The sequence below is a fragment of the Coniophora puteana genome, assembly GCF_000271625.1.
Source record: "Coniophora puteana RWD-64-598 SS2 unplaced genomic scaffold CONPUscaffold_9, whole genome shotgun sequence".
NCBI classification, from domain to species: Eukaryota; Fungi; Basidiomycota; class Agaricomycetes; order Boletales; family Coniophoraceae; genus Coniophora; species Coniophora puteana.
The window spans coordinates 112,583-139,862 of NW_006913061.1; the positions used below are offsets into that span (position 1 = coordinate 112,583).

The following is a 27,280-nucleotide window of genomic DNA, read 5'->3' on the forward strand; positions in this document are numbered from 1 at the left end:
CATCAGGGTCTAGAATCTGTTTTACTCCACGCCGTGGCTGTGCACCTAAGAGAGTGTCCCGAACTCGGACGACGTCGACGCTGTCTTTCTTGTCATTCCTCCTTTCCTTCTCCCTCTCCCTCCTTCGCCTCGCATATACACAACAGGCTCCAACTATCACAAGAGGGCTCACATATTCTGCACAGTGAGCGCGTGGTGATCGAATGGTGCACCGCCCAGCCGACTCGCGCCTGCTCGCGAACCTTATAACCAACGAGAAAGACTATTCTAAACACCTCCACGCTCTCTTCCCCCTCTCACATACTGCCCTCGCTTCTCTCTCTGCATATGCATCTGCGTCTCCATCTTCCCCAGCACATGCCCTCACCTCCCTTGTCGACATTCTCGCCGGCGTCGACGATGCATTCCAGCGGTACACATCCGCCGTGGACAAATGGCGCGAAGAACTTACAGCACTCAAGGCGCTCGAAGATGAAGTTGGAGACGTGCTTCGTGATCGAGAGATACTGTCAGTCTCCTTCGCTTCTTTCCTCGTGTAACTGCACTGTACTGACACATGTACTCTCGTGCTCGTAGCGTGACACGACTCATCAAGGCGTCCAAGACGTCCAAACGCGACTCGCGCCCACCGTTTTCTATGCGCAACTCTGAGACTGACTCGTTCTCTTCCACACCTTCGAACGTCTCCTCGAACACTAAACTCTCTCATGCTCAAGCCGAACTGTCCGCCTGCGAAGCTCATCTCGCTGCCAAGGAGCAAGAACTCGAAGCGCGACGCATAAGTGCCATACGGGACGGCCTGGGCCACCGCTGTCGTGCCCTCGTAGATTGCGGCTGGGTGATGGGTGAGATGGGAAAAGATGGTTTGCGTGCGCTGCAGGAGCTCGGCGGGCTACCGAACGGACACGGTACGTCTACCAACCTTTGTGAATGTTACCTGGCTCATCAAACACCAGCCCCAAATGGCTCAGCCCCCTTCCCCTCCGCCTCCCCTTCCCCGAACGCGTCCAATAAACCAAACCTACCATACCTCTCTCCGACGCCGATACCCGCCCACCTCCAATCGAACAACGGCACAGGCGTAGGCTCCGACATCTCCTCCTTGACGCCCTCTCAAAGCGCCTCCCAGATCTTCGTCCGCGGGTCCGAAGACGACCACCACGTCCCCGCGTCGCCCACCGCCAAAGACGCCCACGAACAAGAAGACGTGATGCTGCACATTCCCCCCGCGCACTCCATGTCCGAGCTCGACCTCCCCACCGGCGTGCGCTCCCCCGCCCGCGCTCTGTCGCCACTGGCGATCCCGAACGGGGCTGCGAACGGGAGCACGGCGTCGTTGCCTGCGCAGCCTGTGCAGCGGCGGCCGACACAGAACGGGGGGAAGAGGCAGAGGAGGCCGCTGTCGAGGCGCATTACGGAGGTGTCGGAAGGGGAGGAGGAGGGGCCGGTCGCGGGCGGGTCGTATTTCCCGCGTAGACGCGATCGGGGAGAGGCGAGCAGCAGCGACGACGAGGCGCAGCTGGGCCCGTTGCGCGCCGTGGACAATGATCCGTTTGCGCGCGGCGGTGCGTCAGGCGTCGGGACGGGTGCGGGCGCGGGGCTGCATAAGCGTTTTACGCTCCGGCATCATACTATCGGGAGCGCATCCGACGTCGCTTCTTCGCCTGTACGCGGCTCGGAGAAGGAGAAGAAGGGCAGCGGGTTCTTTGGGTCTATCAAGGGTCTGTTCGGGAAGAAGGATGGGAAGAAGGAGAGTCAGCGGGTGGCGTCGGCGCAGCAGGCGTTTGCGTTTTCGGACTGGGAGACGGCGACGGAGCCGCCGGCGCCGCCGAGTCGGGCGAAGGCGGGGATGGGGAGGTGGGCGACGAGGACGGATGCGAATGTGAAGGCTTCGAGAAGGAGGGGGGATGGGGAGTCGTCGGGCGAGGAGGAGTTTGGGCCGTCGGGGACGGTGAAGGGCAAGGGGAAGGGGAAGGGCAGGGCAGGTGGTGGTGGTGCTAAGCTGAAGAAGCACGGCGCTGGCTGGGCTTCAGAGGATGGTGGGGCCGATAGAGAGGCGACAGTCAGGAGGAAGAAGAGCGCCGGGCTGGGTGCTGCAGGCGTGAGTGGGAGTATGAGGCGGAGGGCGGTTAGTCAGCAGGCTGGGTCGCCTGCGAAGGCTCCTGTGGCGGGGCATGCGAGGGCCAAGTCGACCGACGTGGTCGTTGTCGAGCCGGATACGACTAATCTCTCGCGGTCAGCGTCTACCAAGAATCCGGCCGTTGGTGGCGGATCCTCGGTGTCGCGCAACAACTCGCTGTCGAAGGGGAGCATCATGTCTGCCCCTGCTACGCTCCATACCGGTGCGGCACCAAAGAAGGCGAAAAGGGTGACCGTCGACGGGGACACGTTTGTGCAGCCTGTCGCGGGCAAGCACGCGAGCGCGGTTCCTGCCTCATCCTCGTCCGCGCCCAAACCCGCACCAGCGTCCAACGCCCACCCCACACCGCCGAAGCCCCCAGCAGAAACCAACGACGGCACACCGAAACGCTCGAGCTCGATGCGGTCCAACGCCTCCGCCGCGACACACACCAGCACAAATACTGCGTCGGACTTCAGAGCGAAGAACCGCGCACAGAAGGCGCGGACGATGCCGCCGCCCGCGAAGCCGAGCGCCAGTGCCAACGTGAACGGGAGCGCGGAGACGAGTCTGATGAGCATCGTCGAGGACGTGTCGCGTCTGAACCGCGCGGGGTGGGCGCATGCCAAGGATGCCACTCGCGATGCTGGAGAGGCCGGTGGGGGGCTGGGGAGTGCGGTGAAGAATTTGTCGACGGCTTCGTTGGTGGGGCGAAGGAACAGCACGAGTGGAGGCGGAGGTGGGAAGCTGGATGGGCTGCCAGGGGCGTCGCTCATTGAGGTGCCGAAGGCGCCGAGTTTGACTGCGCCTGTTGTGCGGGTGGCGAGTTCGGATGGGGGCGCACCGCCGGCACGCTCGGCGTCGTACGATGTCCCGAGGTCCTCTTCGTCCGCTGTGGCCGCGTCGGCGCCGCAGAAGTCCAAGACGGCAGACTGGCTTAGTCCCACAGATGCTCGGAGCGCCAATGGTGGTGCGGCGGGGTTGACAAGAGGCGCTTCTGTCAATTCGGGGACGAGCTCGGGCTCTGGGTCTGGTTCTGGGAACGGGATGACGAGGCCGGCTGTGAGCCCGCTCAAGAGCGCGTTGAGGAACATGAGTCGGACGCCGTCGCCTGCGCCTGGGCTGCCTGCGAGCGCCTCGCATGTGCCTCCTGCGGCTGCTTCGTCGTCGCTTGCGAAGGTGGTCGAGGGTGAAAATTTCGTTAAAGCGGAGCAGCCGAAACCAGTGCCGAAGCCGAAGGTGGAGGAGGAGAAGCCGCGGGGACGTGCACCCGAACGCGAAGCCCCGTCACCGATCAAGATTCCTCAAAGCCACAGCCAGGACAAGACTCCCGCTTCCTCTCAGGCTCGACCGCAGGCATCCAGACGGTCGAGTATGACGTCCATTTCGTCGTACGAGACTGTCAACGAGGACTTTGCAAGCGCCGATGAGGGCTCGGGCTCTGACTCTGGAACAGAGGGCGGGGGAGGTGTTAACGGGCACGCTGGGCCTGCTCCACCGCCGCACGATCACGATCACATGGACGACGGGGCGTCGACTATTTCCACGGAAGTTGGGCCTTCCGCTAGAGCCTCCACTCCCCCTGCTGCGCCAGCGGCGGCCCCTCCACCGCCTGCGAAAGACCCCGCTCCAGAGCCAACGCCGATGGCCGAAAGCGAAGGGATAGTCGTAAAGCCAGTACGGAGGAAGAGCGTGCGCATGTCGCTCCAGCCGACGTTCTCGCCGACGCCGCCGGCGTTGGACGAGGACGACGAGGAGCACGAGGCGCGATGGGCACCGTGGGATGATCGAGCTGCTTCCCGCTCGCAGGCGCAGGCGCATTCGCAGGGGAATGGGCTTGGGAATGGGAGCGCGAAGGCTGGGGAGGTGGATATGTGGGAGGACTCGAGCGACGAGGATGAGGAGTATCGGCGGGCGAGGAGGCTGTTGATGCGCGTTGGGAAGAAGGAGCGGGAGAAGGGGAAGGCGCGGGCGTAGACGTGTGTTGTGTTTTCCGATTGGGTTTTCCTGTCCATGTGCATTTGTGGGTCTCATTTTGTTGTTGTGCCTCCGTTCGTTCGTTCGTTTGCCATTCGTACTTCTTTTTGTTGTTGGTTATTGTGCTCTTTGGGTCACTTTGCACGTTCGCTTACCTTGTCTCGTCTCGTTTGTTTTTAATGCGCTACCTCGTTATATTCGTTCTAGTTACTCTGGATTGTGTTACCTTGAGTGTCATTCATGGACAAACGCAATCGGAAGCTGTGCTCAGGTCATGTAGGAGGTGTTCACTACACTCCATCAAGTTCTTCCATTCCATCACTGGGTGGAGAGTTTACAAACGCCACAGTGGTAAGCTCGTGCGCATCACGGCTCTCGCCTTCGATGCTTTCTTCATGACTCCATCACAAGCTGATCATCAGCCAAGGTCCGACCATATCAGCCAGGATAACCATCAGCGTTGCATCTACGTAACCAATCACTGGGGACTAGAAGATAATGCCGTGTTAACGCTGGCGTCTCAGTCCATGGAGAACATGTATTACATCACCCAGAGCGGGAGCCTGCTGTATAGCGTTGACGACCATGGAGATGAACGGACTGTATGTTTCTCTGTCAGTCCTGAATTATAATGGATGAAATCTTCTTACACGAAAAAGTATAGCAGGTTGTCCCGAACAATAACTACCATAAGATTGTTGAATCGATGCGCGGACGAGGTCCAGAAGCATTCGTGGGTATGCTTCACGGCGTAGGATATAGTCAGACCGCATAGTATAGTTTCATATGCGGTGAGAGCGGCACTGTTAAGCGGGAGAATCCATACTCCAACTGCAGGCTCAGGGTCGGTGCAACGATTTATCCCGAGCACAGAATATGGAGTTTCACGAGAGCAATTGTTTCCAGAGAACCATCGTGCTAGAGGATGAACGACTCACCAATGGAGTTAAACATCTCTTGTATTGCGATGAAATTTGTCACGAGATTGACAATTTGGACAGTTGAGAAACACGCCAATAGATAAAAGAGCAATTTGGCTGGTTGCCCGCAGAGAACGTATATTCTGACGGTCATCATCCCTGTACAGTATGGTGAGTTAGCCTCGCAGAATGTCCTCACTTACGCATACACGTACCTTGGAGCAGAAACAGATTGATCAAAACACTCAGTTCTGACGTAGCCCACGTCGAAAAGCCTATGGGATACTCGTTCGTCGGTGCTTACAGGTATATCCAAGACGACGAAAGCCCGTCTACACTTACATCTAAAACATTCGGTAGAATAAGATTGCTACCCGAGTAGAAAGAAACACTTGGAAAGATACCCCTGATAATGATAACGTCAGAGCATATTCTGACTTTATCTAACATAGACACTCACAATACCGGAGAGAAAGATGTTAATGCTGAGAAGTACTTTAGGAATGATGTTAGTAGTTTCCCCGTATGTTACGCAACTTTGACAAACCGAGGCTAAAGCTGTTTGTGTACGTTTATGATGTATTCATTACGAAGAGATATAGAAGATGCGCCTACATGACATTTCCTACTCCAAGATAGCGCATCTAAGGAATATAGTGGCGTATTAGCGTGTTTAGGGGCATATGAGACGATCCGACTTGCCAATACATATGCACCAGTGGTCGACGAGAATTTCCGATTCTGTGCGGCATCAGTGGACCTTTTTAATTTCATGTGCATCTCCATGGAATGCATACCCATATAAGTTCTATCTAGAAATCGAAGGACTTCATGATAGGATTAGTATCATTAGCACTACTATCGCTTACCTCAAGAGGTAGGTTAAGGACTGCAAGGGACAAGTCAGTACGAACAATCCGAATAATATGTACTCTGCAATAAACCATAGTCGTATAGAACCATAGTTCCAGTTGCGGCTGGAAAGCGACATGATGGTGAGTACTTGTGCACTAGTAGATGAGTGCACGTATCCTACCTGTCACGTAGTTCGATATCATAATATTTTGCTTAAGCGATACAATCTGTTCTTGTGCGGAATTTGAAGACATATTTGACGAAGAGAGATGTAAGAGAGACTAGAGATTAGGCTGAAGTGAACTTTTCTAGTGCGCTGTTTTATATCTGTTCTGGTGACATTTTATGCATGGAAATGTTCACGTGAAGCAGTGGACGTATCCAGGTACAGAAAGGCATAGCACTTTGCATCAGACAAGGACTCGTGAAACATTGGCAACCATCCGATCCCGAAGATCTTTACGGTAGATCTAATAGAGGCTGTTTACGCGTTTACGGAGGTCAATGGCAGAAATTGAGTACTTGGAATACGTAAACTCATGCAAGCTGTGAGCAAGAAATAACAAGATTACTTATAAAGTATACTCTCTCAACGTGCTGGCATCCGATCGCGGGATACCTTCTTAGATCCTTCAAGCATAGTAATGCTGCTACCGTATAGGATGTTGATTGTGGCACGACCCAAATGATGGCGCATCACATAAAGTTGGTGGCAATGAACACAGATCCGTTCTCGGATCTTCGAACCCAATACGATAGTATAGTGAACTTTTGTTGAGATAGGACAATGATCTAAAGCAGTGCAAGGGATTAGAGAATCTCAATACATCGATAGAAGTGTACATGAAACAGCAGGTAGGAGTTCATAAACCTATTCTATGTTCGCTTATTTTATATAGCTTGCTATGCAGCAATCTATTACCCAGAAACGATGCTAACAAACATGCTTATCTATCATCTGACGCAAATAGACGCCAAGTTTCTGCGTCTTATGGACTCGGATAGAGAGCCAACATGCCCGACCGAAATAGAGTGTTGCATCAAATACAGCCTTCTTTGTGATTCGTCACTAACGCAGGAAGCCACCCCCTGCTTTCTCAGGGCCTTATCTATCACACCTTAAGGATGTACGTACTATCGACCGGTGATCTCCATACACAACGCCCACTGGATGGACATCACAAGCTGGGTAGAGCTTGAATGACGAGTACGGAAACAAAGTTCTGGACAACGAGAGACCTTTCTTTGGCTGTGACGGTCGGTATATGTACTTCGGAAGCAGCGTTCTCTGAGAAGTACTGCCACAGGGTGCCGTAAAGCAAGGCCCTGATGACAAAACCCCCAACAGATGATTCCAATCACGTCCTCCGATTTCCTCAAGAACATGCTCCACTTCAATTTCCATACCATCAACATATCGACCACAAGGCGCTGCTCGGCGCATCATTCAGCCACAAGTCTTCGGGCTTTCCGGGCATATCACCTCACTTCCAATGACTAGTGGTCACTATTAGTTCATTGAATGTGGGAAACAAATGACGCGCCGACGCTCGTTTCATCCTTTGCCTTATCGATGCTGCCATTGATTCGTACTATGAGATCATCTCACAACCAGGCTTAACACGAGAAAGTAGGTGTCATAGGCATAATCTCACATTTCAGCATACTTATCATACTCGAAAACCGCATAGTAACCTTTCTTAGATTCAAAATGTTGCTCTTTGCCGCAACACTATTTCTGAGAACCAGAAGGACGCTTGCCAGCCCGAGAAACAGCACGTTCGCGAGCAGCCTTGATACGATCCACTTCATCCGAGACACGCCTGAGCTTGAGACGAAAGCGTTCGAGCCCGGCCTCAAAGTCCTCCACCGTCGCCTTAGACTCTTCAGGCCCACACCTGTGAGCAAGCGCTCCGATATCCCCATGAGGAGTCTCACTAGCAGTAGCGTATTCTTCTGCCTCGTCGCTTTCGGTTGCCTTAGCGCTGTTAGTGGCTTCGACAGAACAAGCTGAGATCTCGTTTGTCCATCGAGCCTGCGCCTGAGAAGAGGAAACATGTGTCGGATCACCAGAGCCATCGCGAGTTTGATTACTGGCAGAGGTAATTTCCAGGGCACTTCTCCCGACTGATGTCTGAAAACGTTGTCAGTTCTTTTGTTCTCATGCTTACCATTGGTCCACAAACTCACCACAATAGGTACACAAGGAATGGAAGCACGACGATGAGCGGCTGGCGGCGTAGGTACGTCAGGCATCGCTAGTGTCTTCCTGTTTCCTGGAGACGCACGCACCGTCCTCTTGATGAATCGCCAGGCAGCTTTCATGTTCGCGAAGAAAACCCAAGGACCGAGCCCGAGAAATGCTCCTAAGCCAGAGACAGGGACAGAGAATAGCCAGGAAGCCGAGAGCCTCGATGCGGAAGAGCTCTGAAGCCGGAGAAGACGGACGAGCATGCATACCAGGGTGTCATACAGAGGCTTTATAAACCTACAGGACGTCAAAGCGCACAGCGTAGGCGGTGCCGCTTTACCACCTCGAAAATGCGGCGCAGCTTCGCAGCTTGGATGAACTACGATACGTGAGCCCTACACTACAGGCAAACCGCCTCATTCTAGTGCCTAAAATCAACAAGAAAATGACCTGGAATGGAATCATTTCCAGCAATATTTTCCCTTGTCGAAAAGACGTTAAATAGTTTTCATGTTCTAGCCGATTTTCAGGCGGCGGAAATCAGATCCCCTTCCATTTATAGAAAGTCTGCCGGCGCGGAGACTGAAATCTGACACCAACTTGCCATTTTAGGACACTCGGCGTCTCAGAAAATATTAACTTTTCTGTCCTGCGGAAATCTACAAGAAAATGATTCCATTCCAGTTCATTTTCTTGTGGGTTTTCGACATGAGAATGAAGCGCTTTGCCTGTAGTGCTAGTGCATTGCAGAAGTAGCCCAAGCGCACGAAATTCACGGTGCAAAAGCCCGAAGTCCAACACATCTGCGTCCATCCAGACAAATGGTCCAAGCGCTGCTCCGGCGACGACGGCGACTGGGCCATCGAGCGGGTCCTACGACTCATTTCCATGGAGTTCGCGTTGATCTGCTAGACAATTCCGATGGTGTTGGATGATAGGCGCTATGGGCTCGAAGGACGAGCCCAGTTGGCCGCCGCGGCAGTCGCAGGAGAAGAGAGCGTAAGGATGAAAACGGCCGTGGGAGAAACTGGCTTCTACTAGCGTATGGATGAGATGCGTCGGCCCGACTTCCGGCCCGATTTCAACCTTCCTAGTAATCCTACTGCCCTACCCTGCGGTCTCTCTTGATCTCTCCTGATCTAGTCGCTGAAATGACGTTACCTTCAAGCTACAGAGACCAGAGCCCTCCAGGGCCTGCAGATTCGCTCAGCGTGACGCGCCTGATGTGTCCGAGACGAGCGCGGAACGTTGAGCGCTGAGGTTTGCTTCACGCGGCATGAGCAGCACCATCATCGTACGAGTTGAACCCGAATCGGATGTCGTCATCTCCACTACTACACTGGACTCGTTCTACTTTGTCATCTTCATAGAACGTCCATCTGTTCACCATGAGGCAACAGCACTAGTGCTGGATCCTCAATCTCATCCCCAGTGAAAACTTGCTGCGAGCAGTTCGGGGCTATTCAGAGCCATTCGGAGAACTGGGGCCGCTCTATGGATGCTTCTTTGATCCTCCGAATGGCTCTGTACTGCTCCGACCTCTGGAAAATTCTCCGAACCCTGAGTGTCAATTTTGGGAGCGATTCGGAGCAGTTCAGAGTGATTCGGAGCGCGCCTATCTGAGTAAGCAAGCTCAGTTTACTAAATCAATTCCCAAATCCAAACCTGACAAGATTTGATCTGTGCAGTCCCATAAAGCATGCAAAGCTCGTTTTATGTTTGGAATCTCGACAAACAACAGTACATGCTAGGTGTATATCTACAGCAGGAGTAAGAAGAACCGGTAAATACGAACGAGATGTGCGCAATTCTGTCTGAATCTGTGGACTCTGGAGTATATATCATGAAAATTTCGAGTACTCACAGATATTTGACGTTGATTTGACGTAGAGCAGATTCTTGCAGATAGTTAGTTCGCACGCAAAGTAAAGTCAACCGTGAGTATGACTTCACCTGGGGATCTAACCAGCTGCCCGTGAGCTCGACCGCAATGAGGTGTACAGCTGGAGATGTCGACCATCCGGCGGGATACCAGATGTTGAACAGATGTTGGGTTGAGTGGGAGCGCAAGGGTAGCTCGCCGTAGTTGGGAAGTAGGTGGTAGTGGAAGGAAGAAAGGAAGAAAGGATGTGCGCACACCTGGACGCAACTGCAGGTACGGTACCGGTAGAAATCGGAGATCAAAACAACGATGGCACCAGAAGGGCCCAAATTCTTGCCTTAGACAGAACCGAACAATACCAGGGCACAAATTCGTCGAATTGGGGACATGTGGTAGCTCGAAATGTGAGACAGACTTGCGTAAGTGTTTTCAATAGTACCCAAAAAAGTTGAGTTCCTTACTATTCTCATCGCGCCTTGCTCACGTGAATTGACTTCTCTAATGCGCTTAGATTTTCTCGATGGAATGTCATCTCAATGCTTCTCACGTTGGGAGATCGTGCTCTGAAATTCTCTGAACCGCTCCGAGTTTACTGATGCAAGACTAATGACTGACTCCGCTCTGCTCCACTTCTCCGAACTGCTCTGAGTGGCCCCGAACTGCTCGCAGCAAGTTTTCACTGGGTCTCATCTCCGTCACCGCACAATCCACCCCGGACATTACCGGCAAGAAAGTTCAGACATATCTTGGCATGGTTAGAGTTTGCCCTGCCCTCCCCTGCGGATATATCCCGCGTCAATACCGAAGGTTAGTCCCTGGTTATACCTGTTTCAACCAGATGCGCACGGATCCTGTCTATGCTCCGCGGTTGCTTATCTTAGCCTCGGCCGATGACTTGACGTTGCCCATGCTAGCCATCGGCTTTTTGATGGACCTCTGATGTCGTCCCATGGCGTGGTGTTCTCCGCGGTTCTCGTCTCATCACCAGGTTTTCCTAGAGGGGCATACACGGGTTTCGAGGGCTTGAATTCGCTGATGTCGCTGACGAGCAAGCTAGGAGGTCCAGCGCCCTAACTTCTATCTTGCGATCGAACGCAGAGAGAAGACGCTCAAAGTCATACACGCCGCTCTGAATAAGTGTGCACAAAGGTCAGAATTTTCGGCAGCCGCTGATTCACACGCACAGTTCCCCTGTGACGATCATTCCCCATCACGGTACGTCTACCGTGCTACCCGCCGTGACTTAGTGAGGTTCTGCATAGCCATAGCATTATGAAGCAGAATTGAGGCAGGACGTCCTAGTAAGCCGTTCTTTTCTTAGGCGTTTTACCCATGGCCTTGTACCTTGATCATTACAACCAGGCCGCTCTGACTCAATCACGCATCATTCTGTTATCTTTATCCTTCGGGTTTCCTTGGCGTAACTGCCATACACGACGTTCATTCTTCAAGCCCTGACATATAACCTTCTTCCCTCTTTCAGCCTGCGTACTCTTTGCAGCACATCGGCTCACTATGTCTTCAGCATCCCTCCAACAGGAACTCGACTCTCTTTCTGTCTTCTTGTGGACGTCAAATTACACAATGGGTAGGCTACGCTATCACTTAATCAAGTGCGCATCTGTTCACGCTGTGCTTGATTTAGTTGCGGTCACAGCCCTAGTCGTGTACGACTACTGTATGTCTGTCTCGTGACTCAACCGTAGAGTCGCTCACAGACGACTTCTGATCGCGTTGCAGTGCTAAATCTTGCACTAGAGGTAATTAAACGCACAAGCTTTAGATAGCCGTAATTTGACATACGGTTCTCAGGTCGAGCTCATATGGGTCAGCTTCGGGTTGCTGTCTACGCATCTTGCGCCCGGGCCCGCTTACACTACGATTCCAGGCAAGGCCGCTTTCGTGGACAACATATGCTTACCTGATGGTATGGGTAAACGCATGTTATCTTGCGACTAGTTCTAACCAGCTCTCGATTCTTTCTAGATGCGTTATCTGGGGTTAGCGTATATTGGGTAAGTGATAATCTACACGTATAAATGATTTTCCTCCTCATTCTGTTGTAGCGTGCAACCACGTACGATATTACGATTTCCTTCGCAACGTGAACATAACTTACAAACCCTCGACAGTGATCGACTTAAACATCTCGTTGACGAACGGAGTAAGTCCTTTCGTGCGACGTCCATATTCAGTCAGAATTTGATCTGATGGTCACAGGGGTGAGCGATAAACGCCGCGTTGTACATTCTATCATTAGACCCTTGTTAACGGCTTTGACAGTTGTGGGTGACGTTCGTTTCAAACGGTAGCACCGAAACTGAAAATTGCCCAGGTTATAGCATAATGGTTATATTACAGCTTACCCTCCTCGCCGTCATCTTCATTCTGCAAGGTTCGTGCCGGAATGCACTCATCGTTCCTCTTATCTTAGTTCCATCCTTCATCTTTCCTCGACAGGTGTCATGTTAGTGAGGATATATGTACTACTGCGCAGATCGAGAGTCGCCTTGATCGCTCTTGTATTGTTCTTTGCGCTCAGCCAAGTCCTCAGTATCGTCTCTGCCCTGCGTATTGTAGCAGGCGGGCCAAAGTCCACTCGTGAGTGACAGATAAACTATGGTCTGTTCGTCGCCTCTCACTCACATTCCAGCGGAGATTGTCCTATATGATATCTACAACAGCTGTGACCAGCTGTTCCCGGCGTGGGTATACATAACATCGGACGTGGCAGCGGTATCCTTTGAGCTTTTCCTATTTGCACTTGCCTTGGGGTATGCGTGTAGACATATCCCTTCGTCGTTCTGGAGAAACCCCGCCGCCGCTGCTACAAGTCTGGCTACTGTGATAGTCCGAGATAACTTGGTTTACTTCTTCGTGTGAGTGTGTTCTCTTATACGTCTGCGTCTGTCCAAGACCCTAACAACATTATCAGTGCGACCCTTAGCATGGCGACAAACGCAGCCATCGAAATACCTTCTGCGGCCACAGTGAGTCCTGATTTTTTCCTGCTTGCATGAACGCTGACGGCTGTTGTTGTTTAATCATTTCAGTCGAACACGTTCAGCAGCATAGCGATGATCGCTCAATCTGTCTTAGTAGCTATGATAGGCCCGTGGATGGTCATCAGTCTACGGCGAAGCTATGAGCAGAACACGGGAGTTACTACGTCTCGTTCTCATGAAGTTACAACGGTTGCATTTGCTACCCATCCGGTTGTCTCACAAGATGGCGGTCAGGACAAGAGTGAAGTGTGAGCGAAACGATTCCTTTTTGTTCCACTTCTTTGAAAACGCCGCGCCGCATTCAACGTTCGAGTAAATGGTATATATTATTTGAACCAATATTGTATATGTCCGAATTTAGTTCCTATAACACGCCCGTTCCAGATCTAATCTGGAGTAGACGTGATACACGTATAGCCATGAAAGCTGGTGCTTTCGAATTAAGAGACACACTATCAAGAGCTACACTACTAGCTTAATGTATCCCTTTGCGGCCGAGAGCTCGCAAAATTCTGTTATGACATGATGATGACTACCTGAAATCAGCCGCGGTGCAAACCGCTAACTGAAGGTAGTGTCATTCTGTCATGAATCAAAATATTTAGATCTATGCCCGCATTAGCACTTCTTCCAAACCTAATTATGCCTGGTTCCAGACCGCTGCAGACGCACCAATATTTTGCACTTAGCTTTGCCTCGTTCGCAGCTTTACCATTGACGACCAGGAAGGGCTCCTGGCCCATTTCCTGCTGGCATTCGCGTATATGCTGGTCCATTTGAAAAAGGATTGCCATTTCAACCGTGATAATCCCATCCAAAAGCATCAAGGAGATAAGTTATTGGGGCCTTAGTCCACACCTGGCTCGATCGTGCGTGCAAGCCGGATGCCGACCCTAGCATGAATGTTCACTGAACATCTCTGTCAAATGAAGTAGCATATGAGAACGGAGAAAATTGGATAACCGTAATGGTGAACAAGACAGGCGATAATCCTATGTTCCTAGTCATCAATACTATTCTCCCGCCGTTCTACTCGGCCGTTACTACTGCCATCTCGCTGAGTCCACATGCAAAATATTTACCGCCACATTGACATCTTACCGTTGCTTAGAGCTCATCAGATTTTGGCAGTGATATGACAGTCAGATATCCACGCTATTTCCCTCACCTGTGCATGGCTGTACTCGATTATTGTACAACGAATCCACCAAAGAAGCCATCGCTCTAGAGTGCCTACCCCACGAATACTTCCACCTACACGCAGAGATCCCATGAAATTTTGACCTACAGGGATACGCAAGCCGTAGGCCAAGTTGCTGAAACTGTCCGATCTGTATGATCATCCCGTCATGGCTGGGCGTGTTACCGTCATCGAAGCTCACACTGGCTGTCAGTCCGTTGTTCTTCCCACCCCTATAGTCACCCCTTCTGTGTGATGCCCGTCGCCACAGACGCCCTTCTCGCAAAGAATAAGTCGGTGGATAAGAACAGCACCGCGGTGCTGAGGCATTGTTGCTGGTACTGGTGCTGCAGCTATGAGCCGGTATGTGGTGATATGCGCATGCAGCTCTAATTTCTGTGGGAGCTCTCCATCAAGGTTGGATGTTTGATCACCAACCAAGAAAGGAAACAACAACGGTATCCATACCTCCCGTGCACACGCCCATCTTCGAGATGTTGTTGGTCGATTGTAGCATCCTCCTAATAATGTTTCGCTAGTATCACTATCACGGTGGCCACTGTGTTCCGTTCGCTGTAAGCAACGGTTTGTTCAATATTCACGAGTATAGTTTGTATGATACTGACAGTGCTTGTACAACGACAATGAAATCTGAACAGCACTTTTGATATACCTGTTCGGAACAATCTAAGCACTGACTTTCTCTTTGTTTTTGGTTCTCCCTTTGTACTAGGTCTGTCTGACATCTAGGGCTGTTCCCCGCATGGATTACAACACGAGTGGGTACAATAGCAGAAATGCTATGTACAATGCATATAAAGTCTCAGCCTTTTCCGCATTACACAATATTGAGCTTCATCCCATTAAGAGTGTCAGTCATATCCAATGTTGTCGGATTCCCTTCAGCAAGAGTTAGAATCTGAAGTGTCTTACTTCATAACAGCCGGGTATTCATCAGGTCAGTCTATTTATATGGAATTGCATCAACAAATTTGGTGGATTAAACGGAACCTTTTGTAGCTGGTGCAATGACTTTAGTAGTCTACGATTATCGTAGGTGGTTTCTAGGTGTCATCACAGGGTTTAAATACCAGTTACAGTCTTGAATATTGATTCCGAGGTGAGAGTTTGATCCGAATGTCTGTCATGAAGAATCAATGATAGAACTTGTGACATAAGGTGGAGTTCATATGGGTATGCATCTTGGAATATCGTGAGCAAATACACGGTGACTCAACTCAGCACTAGACTAGGAAATTCTCCTGGACTACAATTGTCTACGCAATGGTAAGGCATCCAAGAGCTGGCCCACCACTTCACTGTTTGACCTCACTTAAGATGCGGTACTTGGGAATATCATATGCTATGTAAGATCACAACATACTTTCCCTTCATTTTCTTACAGTTCGAGAATTTCAGCTTAGCGACAGGTAATTCGCCTCCACCTCTGGCATGTGTGAGTTACTCAACACTCTTGGTCATAGTGTTATCTATTAGCTCGCCAATATCGAGCGCAGTGAGTTTCTGAAAACAATCTGTCTGCACGCTGAACTAAAGACAAGCAAACCCCCTGGTTTATAGCAGTGAGTATCACCGCATGTGTTTGTACTGCTTCCAATCTAACCACTTAACCTCCTAAGATGTAACCGATATTCTCTCCGACGTAATAAAAATTTCAGCTCAAACTCCTGGCAGGTTACTTCGTATGGGTCCCATCGCAAGTCATAACGATTCTTCTTTCTATTTCTTTACAAGGTCTAATTCCTGATGTGTCTATCTCTTCTTCTTGAAAGATAAACTTGGATTATAGGCATGATGGCCATTCGAGTGTATGGTCTACTTGGAAGATCCAGAACGATTTTGATCGGTCTTTCCGCTTGCTTCATGGTTACATATGGCATCAATATCACCACTGTCTTGCTTCACATTACTACCGGTCCTTATCTCTTTAGTGGGTCATTTGTCATTTCAGGTGGCACGTTTTCTCAACGAGGAATACAGCAACGTTGACCTTATCGAGCGTCAACTTCTGCACCGAAGTTGCTGTATCAAAAGGCTTGTGGACTTTCCCAGCATCAAACCTGTCGGCTCTGGGATTTGACATCATTCTATGCTCTCTTGCTGTCCATCACGCCATCAAACATCTTCCCCCTTCTTTTTGGCGTCGTCCACTGCATGCAGCAGCAAGCATGAGGGCGTTTATTGTCCGAGACAACCTCGCTTACTTTTTCTAGTGAGTGGTAAAAGATGTTCTGAACACCTGGTGTATCTAACTACACTGTAGTACCTTGACGTGTTGTACAACCTATGCTATGGCATTATCAGCCTCCATACAAAATGTAGGGAGACTCATGCCATCGCTAGCCAGCTCTCCGCTGACAACATGCTATCTAGACTCTACCATACACCATTTTTATTTCATTCACAAGCGCTATTCTTGTCGCTCTGGTTGGCCCGTGGTTAATATTGAGTCTCAGGAAGACCTTTGAACTGGCTACGGGTGATACAGTGTCAGGCTCCCGAGAGCTCACAACAGTGGCGTTCGCTAGCATTGCTCCGGTGGAAAATGCTGACACTACGGATGAAGGCGAGATATTGCAGGGAGCTTGACAGATGTAACTGATAGCGTTCACAATGTCAAATACTGCTATGTCATACTGTCATTCCACGGACTCACTTTATTTCACTTAGAGTATCTTTGAATTATCCCTTAATCACGCAAATGTGTCTCTCTTAAGTTATTCATTATCATATTTATTTTAGTACGCGCAACAGCGGGGGATGAGGGGACAACCAACTGAAACAAACAGTATCTATCTGTACCTGGTGCACCTACAAGAGAGCGGATTAACGGCGTGTTTCTCCTTGAAATAAGGAGTATGCAAAAGAAAACGCAACAAAAACCCAGCGAAGAAACACCCAGAACAAGAGTACATAAAATCTAACCCTCTGCCCCCTACGCATCTCTCAACAACAGCAGATGCAGTACCCTCATGGCGAATATCGACCGGTATGGAACTACCCAGTGAACCATGTCAATTCGTCTCCTACTGGCATAGCTACCCCCAGTCGCTCGCAAATCATCCCTAGCCCAACTCACGATTCACGGGTCACCTCACACGCCCATGTCCATCCCCGCCCTCTCACCCTATGCACCATCGTTCAACATATCCTCGGTCCCCGTGTTTTCGTCGACGATTGTAGCACAAATCCACTCGTACCCGCCCAGCGGCGGCACGCCCCGCATTTGCGTCGCTCTCATCGGCGAATGCTGCGCCTGCAGCTTATTCAGATGGTGCACGGCGTCAAACGAGGGATCGAAGGGGCGTCGTCGGCACGCTCTAGTAGGGTGTGTCCTGTGCCAGCGTCGAGACAGTCAAAGTTGAGGCGGATGAGCTGAGGTGCGGGAGGGTGTATCTCCGCCTATAGACTAGGGTGGACGATGATGAAAATGAGTGCGGTAAAGGTGGGAGCATATCGTCGTTGTCTATATGATACTGTTGCTCGGACATCTGGCTGCGCTGAATGCCAATGATCCTCTAGCATTCTACTCATCTGCATCCAGAGTGCATCAGAAACTATGTGACGAATTAAGAGGAGAGACATACGCGCACGTCCGATCCAAAGTCTCCTTCATAACCGCTATCACGCCGCGCATCATATCCAAGCTCTCCGTCGCAAGCTTCAAAATCCGCTGTGTGTCGGCAGCGGTACCGGTGGTGGACCCCGTTGTCAGAGGCGGCAAGCATACCGTGCCTTTCCCTCCAGGGCATGCTCCCCCAGCCAAACCCGCACCAGCCGTGGGCTTTGGTTTGACCTATAGACTAAAGGTTGGACCAACGGGTTGTGGGCTCGCAGGCGTGGCCGTTCCGCGCTCGCGGTGTTGCGCTTGCCGTGTCTGTATCTGCCTCTCCGCCTCTCCGCATCTCCACCGGCTCTGCCACTGCTGCTCACAGCCTCAGCAGCACTGCTCGTCGCACGTCATAGTACGCTAGATCGATCGAATTCACCAGACAGACCCTGAGACGCGCTCACCCATTGCTGCGGGAGGTGTAGCACGAACCTGTATGCGCGGCTGCGCGCAGGCTCGGGGAGAGCGCTGCCAACGTACTTCGACACGGAATGAGAACCTGGCGGATGGTGTGTATGACGTCTTTCCTGGTGCCGAAGAGGGGGACATAAGGGCATCGGGTAAAGTGGTGCCATCGACAGCAGACCGGAGGGAGACACTGAGGTTCCGGAGAATGAGGATTTGGCAGTCGCCGATGTGCTCCGTAGCGTACTATTGGTGCCCTGTCAATCTGCATTCTGACACGTGATAGATGAGAAACGTACTTGTAGCCAGTGTAGACAATACTTCAACCTTCGTATACTCTCCTCGCTTACCGCCGCACCGATCCTGCCTGCCCAAAGCACCACAGCCTACCACCTGCTCCGCTGTACGATTTACCGCTGGTTCTCCACTCTCTAAAATTCCCCTTCTCGTTAATATAGCTGGGACGTCGATGCTCTGCTCTCCGTAAAGCTTGCGGGTGGCGGAGATGTTGGGCTCATCACGTCGTCTAAGAATCGCATGTGAGCATGGCTATGTCCGCTCCAATTGGGCGCATTGCGACGTGCGGCAGAGGGGGTGTATAAGCGGGGCAGAAAGATAACACGTACCGTCAGCAGCATGACTATGCGCATGTAGAGACGATGTCGGTCTGCCACCGGTTCCTGCAGTATCATAATGCCATCCCGATCCGCACCTGCGCTGGCATCTGATGATTACTGGTGCTATCGTCGTGAACGGTTTTGCTCGATGGTGGATGGCACTTGTCAAGCTGCGATGGGGATGAGTGGAGGATACAGAAAGGCAAAAGTATTCACGCACATGATCAAGCTGTCCGCAGGCAAACTTGTGGAGCTGCCCGACGGGTAGTTTCGTATGGACCGGACAGTAGAAAATCTGCTCCAACGACCCCGTCTTCTCCACGCCATACTGGAAAGTATCTGTTGAGCCATGAGAGAGCCAAGAGAGCGGAGGTACACACCTTGACCATACGCGATCTGACCTTGGCGCTCTCGTGCGGCCTCCACAATGGGGAAGTGCAAGATGCGTGTACAAAGTCTGGCGGGTGCGCGTTGGGGTGCTGATGACTATCTCCCATAGACGCTGGCGGAGAGGATGGGACCGAAAGCAAAGGCGTACAGGGGCTGGACTAGTATGCTTCTGAGCGGGAAATAGGGATGGAGCTGGGTACACGACCATTGCCATGCACGTCACAGAGCGCACCAAGGACGACGCAGATGCTCTCTCCTTATCCGGGTAAGTACTTGACGAGTTATGGGGTTCTATGGAAAACGATTGCGGGCAAGCAGAGGTGGGAGGCTGGACATGCAAGTGGATGGAGGAGAAAGAAGATAGGGGGAGAAGTCCAAAGGCGAAGGAGAGGTGCCTTCATCGAGCTGCTAGAGAGCTTCATGTCAAACGTAGTCTCCTAGCCCATGAGCTGATGGGTGGTCTCGACATACAATTGGACGATGCATGGCGAATTGAACAAGGGCGAATATCGACACGGATTCAGATGGACCTGCTGACACGGCCGATGCGTGGGAACACACCAAAATAGGGGCGAATGTGTTGAGGACTTGAGGTAGACCGCAACGTTCGAAACGTTCATCACTCTTTGAGTATACTCCTAACAAAGGCATGTTCTCTGAAAGATTTTATCAAGCGGACGAGGGAAATGTGTCAGCCTGCTCAATCCGCGCCCGACTTCTAGACGTGCAACATGACCCCGCTCGCCGCCAGCTGATGCCAAGTTGATGCCTTGCCCGGTCCTTGCCGGCAAGTGCCCGTCTCATGGTCGTGTTTGTGTCTGTCCTCGTCCAAATCTCAAAGTACGTTTCATGTGAACGTGTGTGATCCTTCCAAAGTCTCAAGGGTAAACCATTGTCCTCCAAAACATCGCTCACACATGATTTAGATTGCATCATTGCCACACCTCAGGCTTGAGTGCAAACTACTAGAAGTGGCCAGCAGCAGCAGCGTTTCATGTAAATCTGTCCCTGTCAACATATCAATATATCAATGGTATAGCAAAAGGAACGGATGTGAGTGGATAGCTGGGATGGGAAACGATGGAGACGGTATGTTTGTGACATTACTGTACCTACACGACCGTAGGTTCAAGGGATTTTTGCGTGACATGGAATCAAAATAAGTTCCGATGAGGCCAAAGTTCAAATGTCCGGCGAACGTGTGACTTTGAACCAGGGTGGTTGGTGACATCCTCATGACATAACTAATAAAACGAAGGTGAAGAGGATGTTTCATCGGAAGGAAAAGGCAACGCGGACCACATTTTACAGCGTCCCGGTATTCCTCGTCCATCAGGCTTGTACAAACATCTCAAGCCCTCGCCACCGGTATGACTGACTAATTAAAGCCTGCCACTAGTGGGAAGCTCGACATCTCATCTCCGGTCAATTGCGGTCGCGGTAAGGGTCTCGAAAAATTTAAACTCACAGTGCAAGGAATGCAGAAAACACTCGCTGCAGCCTGCAGCGAACGGTTTTACTACATCAGAATGTAATAGTATTAGTATTTTTCGTCACGCAGTGAGGTTCATTCTATTGTGTAATGGGTGACGAGCCAGGTCTTAAGTTCATTTTACGGGTCAAGCTTTCAAGCGTGAGGCGTGACGAACCTACGGTCATGTAGATACAGTACTGTTCAATACCTAACCCGCTGTTTCACTCAAGTCGACCTCAACCGCCGCCATCTTCTTGACCTCGCCATGAGAACTCCCATATTGATCTTCCCTCAGTGCTGTTAGAAGCGTACTCTCAATGCTGATCCAAAGATATAAATAGATCACGAGACGCTGGATATCCCCTTCACCTATGCATGGCTGCGTTCGACCAAAGAAGCCATCATCACGGTGTGCATGCCGAGCAAAGACCCCCGCTTCAGGGCAGAGAAAATGAACAGTTTGGACCTCGCGGAGATGCGCACGCCGTACAATCAGCTTCTGAGGCGACATGATCATCTTGTGAAGGAAGGATACGTTCCCGTCATCGAATTTTGCGCTGATGAACTACAGCATTCCCGGGCATCCTTCTTCCCACTCCGATACCCACCGCACGACGTAGTTTCTCGGGCCATTAAGGGCACACGCATCCATCCGCTCCCATCTCACCGCCGCTGAGATCTCACTCCAGCTCGTAACCTAGTAGCGTCCGCGTGAGCTCGTGGACCTGCTCATGTGCGCCAAGCTCGCCGTCGCTGATGGCCTTCTCACAAAGATACAGCGACTTCGCCGCGGCGAAACGACTCTCTTGCACATTTCGCTCACCCCACAGAGCATTACTTACTCGGGAGGCCCGGCGGCAAGTCTGAGGACGACGAATAGGATCGTCTGAAAACACTCGCGGATGCTGTTGTTGAACATAGTGTGGCGGCGATGTACTTGGTATCCTCGCGCAATCATCTGGGCAGGCGCTGCGGTATGTGATTGTTTCATCTCTTAAGTCTCGCCTCTTATGCATCACTTTTCCTGTGGCAGACCCTGCGTACGGTCTCCTTACCGTGTCTCTTGAGCCTCAAACATGGGTCCATTGCGCGACAGATGACATCGCTTTTATTCATACTCTCCGCGTACCATTTGCGCACCGCCAGAGCCAAGTGAGAGATTGATATGCCCGGCGGTGTATGGGAACACGGGGATGATGAATTGTCTATCGAAACCTGTGGTGGTGGATCACTGTGTTCGTTACGAAAGTTTATTGACCTTCACTCACTGCTTCTTTTAATTTGAGGTAATCTTCTTCATAATACATTACGCAGATGAGGGGAAGGATGCCGACGTCGCTCAGCGCGTGCTCGACTAATCAGCAGGCAACCGCGCTCGCCGCTGTTAAACTGACATAGAGCGTCCCGGCTTATGGATAAGTTTCTTTGACACTTCTCTGACCTACTCCTTGATGTTGTTTTGGCGATTCTAAGGGCCTTATGAAATGGAAGGGCTCGCAAGTAGGAATCATCCCACTGTCAGGCGGTACTGTAGATAACTCACAGCGTGATGCCTCAGCCTCATTGATAGGCATCAATGGCATAGAGGGCTATTGTAATGAGCACTGGAATAATCGAGCAAATTGCAAAGCGTCAGTGCATAGGAAGCTAATGATCATGCATGTTACTAGGCGCGATCATCACGTTTTTTCATGGGTCTTCGGCCTCGCCATTCAAAATTTCAAGCCTCAGTTTTCCTTCCCTGTCGCCCTACGCGCAGACCTTGCCACCGTACTCCTTGATGTACCGGTACGAGTCCCTTCGGCACCAGATTACTTTACCTCCGCTCATATGTATCTCAAGGATCACGAACTTTCCATGGTGTGCAATTGCATAAGCCATGTCTAAAAGTGAAAGCACAACCGCAAGGTCTGTAATGCTCTCCGCTCTAACAAGGTACTTTGCTGCGCTATTTTAGCATTGATCTGCTTTTGTACTAATTATCTTCAGATCCAGGGCTGTCCTTCATGTCAATCCGGGTAGCGCGGTGAGAGAAAGGCATAGCACAAGACATATAAAGGACCATCTTTCTTGAAATGATCTTCACCTCCAAGACATATACAATGTCCTCGGTTTCTCTTCAGCAAGAACTAGATTCTGAAGTGTCTGACTTTATCACAGCCGGGTATTCAACAGGTGAGCGAACTCTGTATGGAATTGTATCAAGGGTTATGATGATCTATGGACATTACTATAGTCGCCGCAACGACTTTAGTGGTCTATGACCTTTGTAGGTGTTCCCTTACTGTTATCACAGACTTCTCATAGTAATCTGCAGTTTTGAATATTGACTCTGAGGTAGAGACTTGAGCCCACGTATATTTCATGGAGAATTGATTACTAAATCTGTGATACAAGGTGGAGTTCATCTGGGTACACATCCTAAAACAATGACAAGCAAGTTATGGAAACTAAGTCTCAGAAATAGGCCAGAAAACTCTTGTGGACTACAATTATCTACACAACAGTAAGCCATGGGAGGGGAGACCCATCATTCTGCTGTTGTGTAACTTCATTTCAGATGCGGTACTTGGGAATATCATATGCAATGTAAGTACATTATGTGTGTTTCTTCCCCTTACTCACAGCAGAAAACTCTTAGGCTGTACTTTGGTTATAATTTTTTGTCTCCTGCAAACAGGACCCACTGAGCCATATTGTTGACAGTGCTTGACATTAGCATCCCATTATCAAGCGTAGTGAGTTGCCGAAAGCTTACTTTAATATTGACCTAGAAACAGTAATAACCCTGTTCCGTAGCAGTGAGTATTACCACTTGCATATGTGCTACTTTTATTTGAGTGGTGTATCCTTATCAGGTGTAGGTAAAAGGTTGGTGATGAATGGAGTTTTAACTCAAAGGTTTTATAGGTTATCTTATATGGATAATATGGCAAACCTTTTCAATTTTGCTTAATGTTGCTTTACAAGGTATAGTCACTGCTATACTTTTCTCTTCTTCTAAGATACTGGTGTATAGGTATGATGGCTCTCCGGGTATATGGGCTACTTGGCAGGTCTAGAGCAGTCTTGATTGGTCTATCAATCTGCTTCACAATCACATTTGCCATAAACATCACTAGTGCTGTGCTTGGCATGGCCCATGGTTATATCACCATTGGTGGGTCACTGTTTGATTTCTGGTGGTAGACATGTCTTTATGTCCATTCTTAGCAACATATGCTGTATTTGAATTCAACTTCTGCACATTAAATACACCATCGACTCTGTTGTGGACATATCCAGCAACAAGCATGTTGATTCTAGGCTTCGACATCATCCTTTGTGCTCTTGCTGTACATCATGCTGTTAAGCATCTTCCCCCATCATTCTGGTGTCACCCACTGCACATGGCAGCAAGTATGAGAGCTCTGATCATTCGAGACAATCTGGTATATTTCTTCTTGTAGGTTCAAATCACATTTTTCATGTGTGGTTTATCAACTATATTTCAGTACGTTGATGTCTAACATGCTTCTTGCTGTGGAATTTTCACCCTACATAGTATATGTAAGTGAATTTACACCACATTCAGCCAGCTCTCCATTGATGGAATATCTCCAAGACCACATTGTGGACCATTCTGTCTATTTTGGTGCAAGAAACTGTCCTAGCTTTGGTTGGCCCATGGTTAATCATCAACCTGCGGAAGAGCTTCGAGTTGACTACAGGCGATGAAGTATCAGGTTCACGTGAACTCACATCGGTGGCATTTGCCAGCATTCCTCCTGTTGAGACCGTTGGGAATGTGGCCGAGGACGAAGTATTGCAGGGTGTTTGACATTTCATTTCATTTTATTTATCTTTATCCATGTGTCAAGTGATACTAGTAGATCACATTCCCATACCGTGGAGTAGCTCTACACGGAACCAACATTTTCCTCTGATTTCTATTTCTATGTGACCCGCCATCGTATTTATTGTGCGTTGACTAGGACATTAGAATTAGACACTAAATTAGAAGTTATGTCTTATGTATGCTCCAATTACTCACTTGACCACATCCACGCTACAACAGTCACAGGAAGATGCGTCAAAGATGTGGTACACCCTCCAGTTGCACTACCACACTGCGGTAGATGAAGCATGAAGCCATGTACGCAACTACGCGCAGGCTCGGGGAGGGTGTCACATACGTACTTGGGAGACGAAGTCTACAACCTGACAGACCGTGTGTACAACATATTTCCATATCTCAGTGAGTGTGCAGAAGCAAGAGGGGGGAATGAGCGCATGAGGGATGCAGAGCCGTGCACGGCAAATTGAAGGGAGACGATGTGCTCCGTTGCGTACCAGTGCCATCATGTGCGTATACGTTCAACTACATGAACTATTAGAGACATAACTATAGTCATTCCTTTATGTTCTCGTATGCCTGGTACTGATGATGGGGATACGCTAGAGATAAAATCTAGTAACTTGAAGGACACATCTGGGTATTGGTGTCCATTAGATGTAGACATTGATGGTACCGATGGGCCTGGAAGCAAAGTTGACAACCATTGGGATGGTTGTCCATTTCAATCGTAAATAGGTGGATAGATGCCAGCACGAGTGTCATTACGCATGACGCCGACCATACTGATGGTGATGTGTACACATCCTCATCTGGAGAAGACAGCGAGGGGTACCAAAGCACTTTTGAGGACAACAATGAGAAAGCAGAGGCAGGCTAGGCATTGTAAATGGCAGTGAACTGGGAGAGGGGAAAGACTAGGGGGGAACAAGTCCAAAGATGATAACCTAACGTCATTGGGGTGCACATAGCCTGCAAAGAGAAACTGTTTGAACGGATACGGCCGGAGCATGGAAATAAAGGCAAAATAGGGGCTATGGAAGTCTTGCGGCTCTCTGTGTCTGTCCTGCACCCTCCGAAGCACCCTGGCCACTGATAGCGACCCCAATGCAAGAAAATCCTTAATGATCCTCATTCCAGATCCTCACTAACTCGCAAACCATCACTAGCCGAAGCCATTATTTACCTTCATATGGCACATCCACATCCATCACTGCCCTCCCTACACGTTTGCATCTTCCATCGTATCTTTAGTCACTGTGTTTTTCTCAATGATTGTAGCTCGTATCCCCCGCCCAGCTACAACAGTGTGAGTGGCGGCAAAATCTGCACCTACACCTGTCCGGAACACATAGAGTATCGCTACATCTACAGCTAGTGGGCAACACCCACAGGAGTTGTTGGCCCACTTGAGTAGGGCGTATCCTGCACCGGTGTCGATGTTGCCAACATGGAGGAAGACGGGTGAAGGAGTAAGTGGTTTTGCCTGTATACTAGGGTGGACGAAGATCTGCCCGCATTGAAAGACGATGATGATGAAGGCGGTTGAGGTGGAGACATATCCTCGTTTGGCACTTCGACGTAGAAGTGGGTGATGTGCAAAATTGAACAGGGACGCGTGAAGGTATTGCTGCAAGTGCACGTTGGCGCGAATGGACAGGGCTACAGGCAGAGGACACATAGAAATACAGCCAGAGCGTGGGGACATGGGGAAGAAATAGGGGCCAGTAGATGTCCTGAGGTAGAGCGCATGGTTCAAAATGTTCATTATTACTCTTTATTTACATTCCCAACAAGACGTGTTTTCCGATTTAGACAACCAAGTGGACAAGATCAGCATGGAAACCTAGCTCAATCCACTCCCGGCTACTCCACGTGCAGTGTTGGCCCGCTCGCTGCCATCCGCTGCCTTGGGGCTGTCTCCTGCCAGCAAATGCCCCTTGCCTATCTCATGCTCGCATTTGTGGACGTCCTTGTCCAAATTTCAAAGAGCCTTTCATCTAGATGAGTGTAACCCTTCCAAAGTCTCAAGGTGAACCCGCTGTCCCCGAGAGCTTAGCTTATACCTGACTTAGATTGCGCCATTGCCATACCTCCGGTGGTCCTATGTATCATCCAGATATGGCCGCTAGCGCAGGCTTCTCATGGATATCTAGCCCTTGCAACGTGTTTTTATCTGGATGGAGCAGTGAGTGGGAAGAGAGGTGAATGGATGGCTGTTATAGGAAACAAGGTAAACAGTATGTTTGTGTCATTGCTGTTCAATACCTATCCTGTTGTTCTACTCACATTGACCTCAATCGCTGCCATCTCCTTGATCTTGCCATGAGATCTATTATAACACTCCTGTCTCACCATTGTTACAACCAAGTCCTCAATGATGATCAAAAGATGACCAGATCACAAAACGCCGGATAACACCCTCACCTATACATGACTGTGTTTGAATCACTCTAGTGGCAAGCATATAGAAGAAGCCATCGCCCTGGTGTGCCTACTCTTAAAAGATGTTCACCTCCAGGTGGATAACACATCCCCTTTCGATGTTGCAGACATATGCAAGCTGTACAACCAGCTTCTGAGGCGGCCAGCACCTTGTGAAGCCAGGGTACGTTCCCATCATCAATTTGCACTGACAAACCACAATGCCCCTTATCCTTCTTCCATTACGATACATGTCCTTCGACATAGTGCCCATCATTTCTCCGTGCAGACACAGCCATGGGCATTCAGCCGCTCTCCGCTCGCTGTTGCTGAGATCTCACCCCAACTAATAAACTAGCGTCCGTGTGAGCTCAT

General features: G+C 50.2%; 9 protein-coding genes across 9 annotated transcripts; 3 read left to right on the forward strand and 6 right to left on the reverse strand.

The window, feature by feature from the left end:
* Positions 1-203: 203 nt before the first annotated feature.
* On the forward strand, positions 204-1,224 carry CONPUDRAFT_126577 (uncharacterized protein; the record flags this gene model as incomplete). Its single annotated transcript, XM_007772391.1, has 3 exons — positions 204-508; positions 577-908; positions 957-1,224. Coding segments are annotated over 3 exons (903 nt in total), but the record flags the coding sequence as incomplete, so codon positions are not given.
* Positions 1,225-2,079: 855 nt separating this feature from the next.
* CONPUDRAFT_83260 (uncharacterized protein) lies at positions 2,080-4,276 on the reverse strand. Its single transcript, XM_007772392.1, has one exon. The coding sequence runs from the start codon at positions 3,211-3,213 to the stop codon at positions 2,134-2,136; it is 1,080 nt and encodes a 359-aa protein (XP_007770582.1). The 5' UTR covers positions 3,214-4,276; the 3' UTR covers positions 2,080-2,133.
* Positions 4,277-7,603: 3,327 nt separating this feature from the next.
* CONPUDRAFT_155522 (uncharacterized protein) lies at positions 7,604-8,127 on the reverse strand (the record flags this gene model as incomplete). The annotated part of the gene is made up of 2 exons (XM_007772393.1): positions 7,604-8,005; positions 8,062-8,127. The coding sequence occupies 2 exons, from the start codon at positions 8,125-8,127 to the stop codon at positions 7,604-7,606; spliced, it is 468 nt and encodes a 155-aa protein (XP_007770583.1).
* A 3,332-nt stretch (positions 8,128-11,459) lies between these two features.
* Positions 11,460-13,282, forward strand: CONPUDRAFT_166714 (uncharacterized protein; the record flags this gene model as incomplete). The annotated part of the gene is made up of 11 exons (XM_007772394.1): positions 11,460-11,532; positions 11,590-11,622; positions 11,685-11,704; positions 11,757-11,871; positions 11,931-11,959; positions 12,011-12,021; positions 12,077-12,108; positions 12,525-12,545; positions 12,598-12,823; positions 12,880-12,934; positions 12,998-13,282. 11 exons carry the CDS (start codon positions 11,460-11,462, stop codon positions 13,199-13,201), a joined length of 819 nt encoding a protein of 272 aa, XP_007770584.1. The 3' UTR covers positions 13,202-13,282.
* A 4,188-nt stretch (positions 13,283-17,470) lies between these two features.
* On the reverse strand, positions 17,471-17,641 carry CONPUDRAFT_91251 (uncharacterized protein; the record flags this gene model as incomplete). The annotated part of the gene is made up of 1 exon (XM_007772395.1): positions 17,471-17,641. The coding sequence occupies one exon, from the start codon at positions 17,639-17,641 to the stop codon at positions 17,471-17,473; it is 171 nt and encodes a 56-aa protein (XP_007770585.1).
* Positions 17,642-18,853: 1,212 nt separating this feature from the next.
* Positions 18,854-19,279, reverse strand: CONPUDRAFT_155525 (uncharacterized protein; the record flags this gene model as incomplete). Its single annotated transcript, XM_007772396.1, has 3 exons — positions 18,854-18,952; positions 19,003-19,110; positions 19,163-19,279. The coding sequence occupies 3 exons, from the start codon at positions 19,277-19,279 to the stop codon at positions 18,854-18,856; spliced, it is 324 nt and encodes a 107-aa protein (XP_007770586.1).
* A 1,575-nt stretch (positions 19,280-20,854) lies between these two features.
* On the reverse strand, positions 20,855-22,527 carry CONPUDRAFT_74400 (uncharacterized protein; the record flags this gene model as incomplete). The annotated part of the gene is made up of 5 exons (XM_007772310.1): positions 20,855-20,966; positions 21,331-21,509; positions 21,776-21,861; positions 22,190-22,235; positions 22,408-22,527. 5 exons carry the CDS (start codon positions 22,525-22,527, stop codon positions 20,855-20,857), a joined length of 543 nt encoding a protein of 180 aa, XP_007770500.1.
* Positions 22,528-22,748: 221 nt separating this feature from the next.
* CONPUDRAFT_74401 (uncharacterized protein) lies at positions 22,749-25,361 on the forward strand (the record flags this gene model as incomplete). The annotated part of the gene is made up of 12 exons (XM_007772311.1): positions 22,749-22,821; positions 22,883-22,915; positions 23,207-23,235; positions 23,366-23,384; positions 23,421-23,447; positions 23,666-23,806; positions 23,860-24,091; positions 24,141-24,195; positions 24,251-24,458; positions 24,800-24,883; positions 25,037-25,195; positions 25,228-25,361. 12 exons carry the CDS (start codon positions 22,749-22,751, stop codon positions 25,359-25,361), a joined length of 1,194 nt encoding a protein of 397 aa, XP_007770501.1.
* Positions 25,362-25,703: 342 nt separating this feature from the next.
* CONPUDRAFT_74402 (uncharacterized protein) lies at positions 25,704-26,189 on the reverse strand (the record flags this gene model as incomplete). The annotated part of the gene is made up of 2 exons (XM_007772312.1): positions 25,704-25,819; positions 25,874-26,189. The coding sequence occupies 2 exons, from the start codon at positions 26,187-26,189 to the stop codon at positions 25,704-25,706; spliced, it is 432 nt and encodes a 143-aa protein (XP_007770502.1).
* Positions 26,190-27,280: the final 1,091 nt, after the last annotated feature.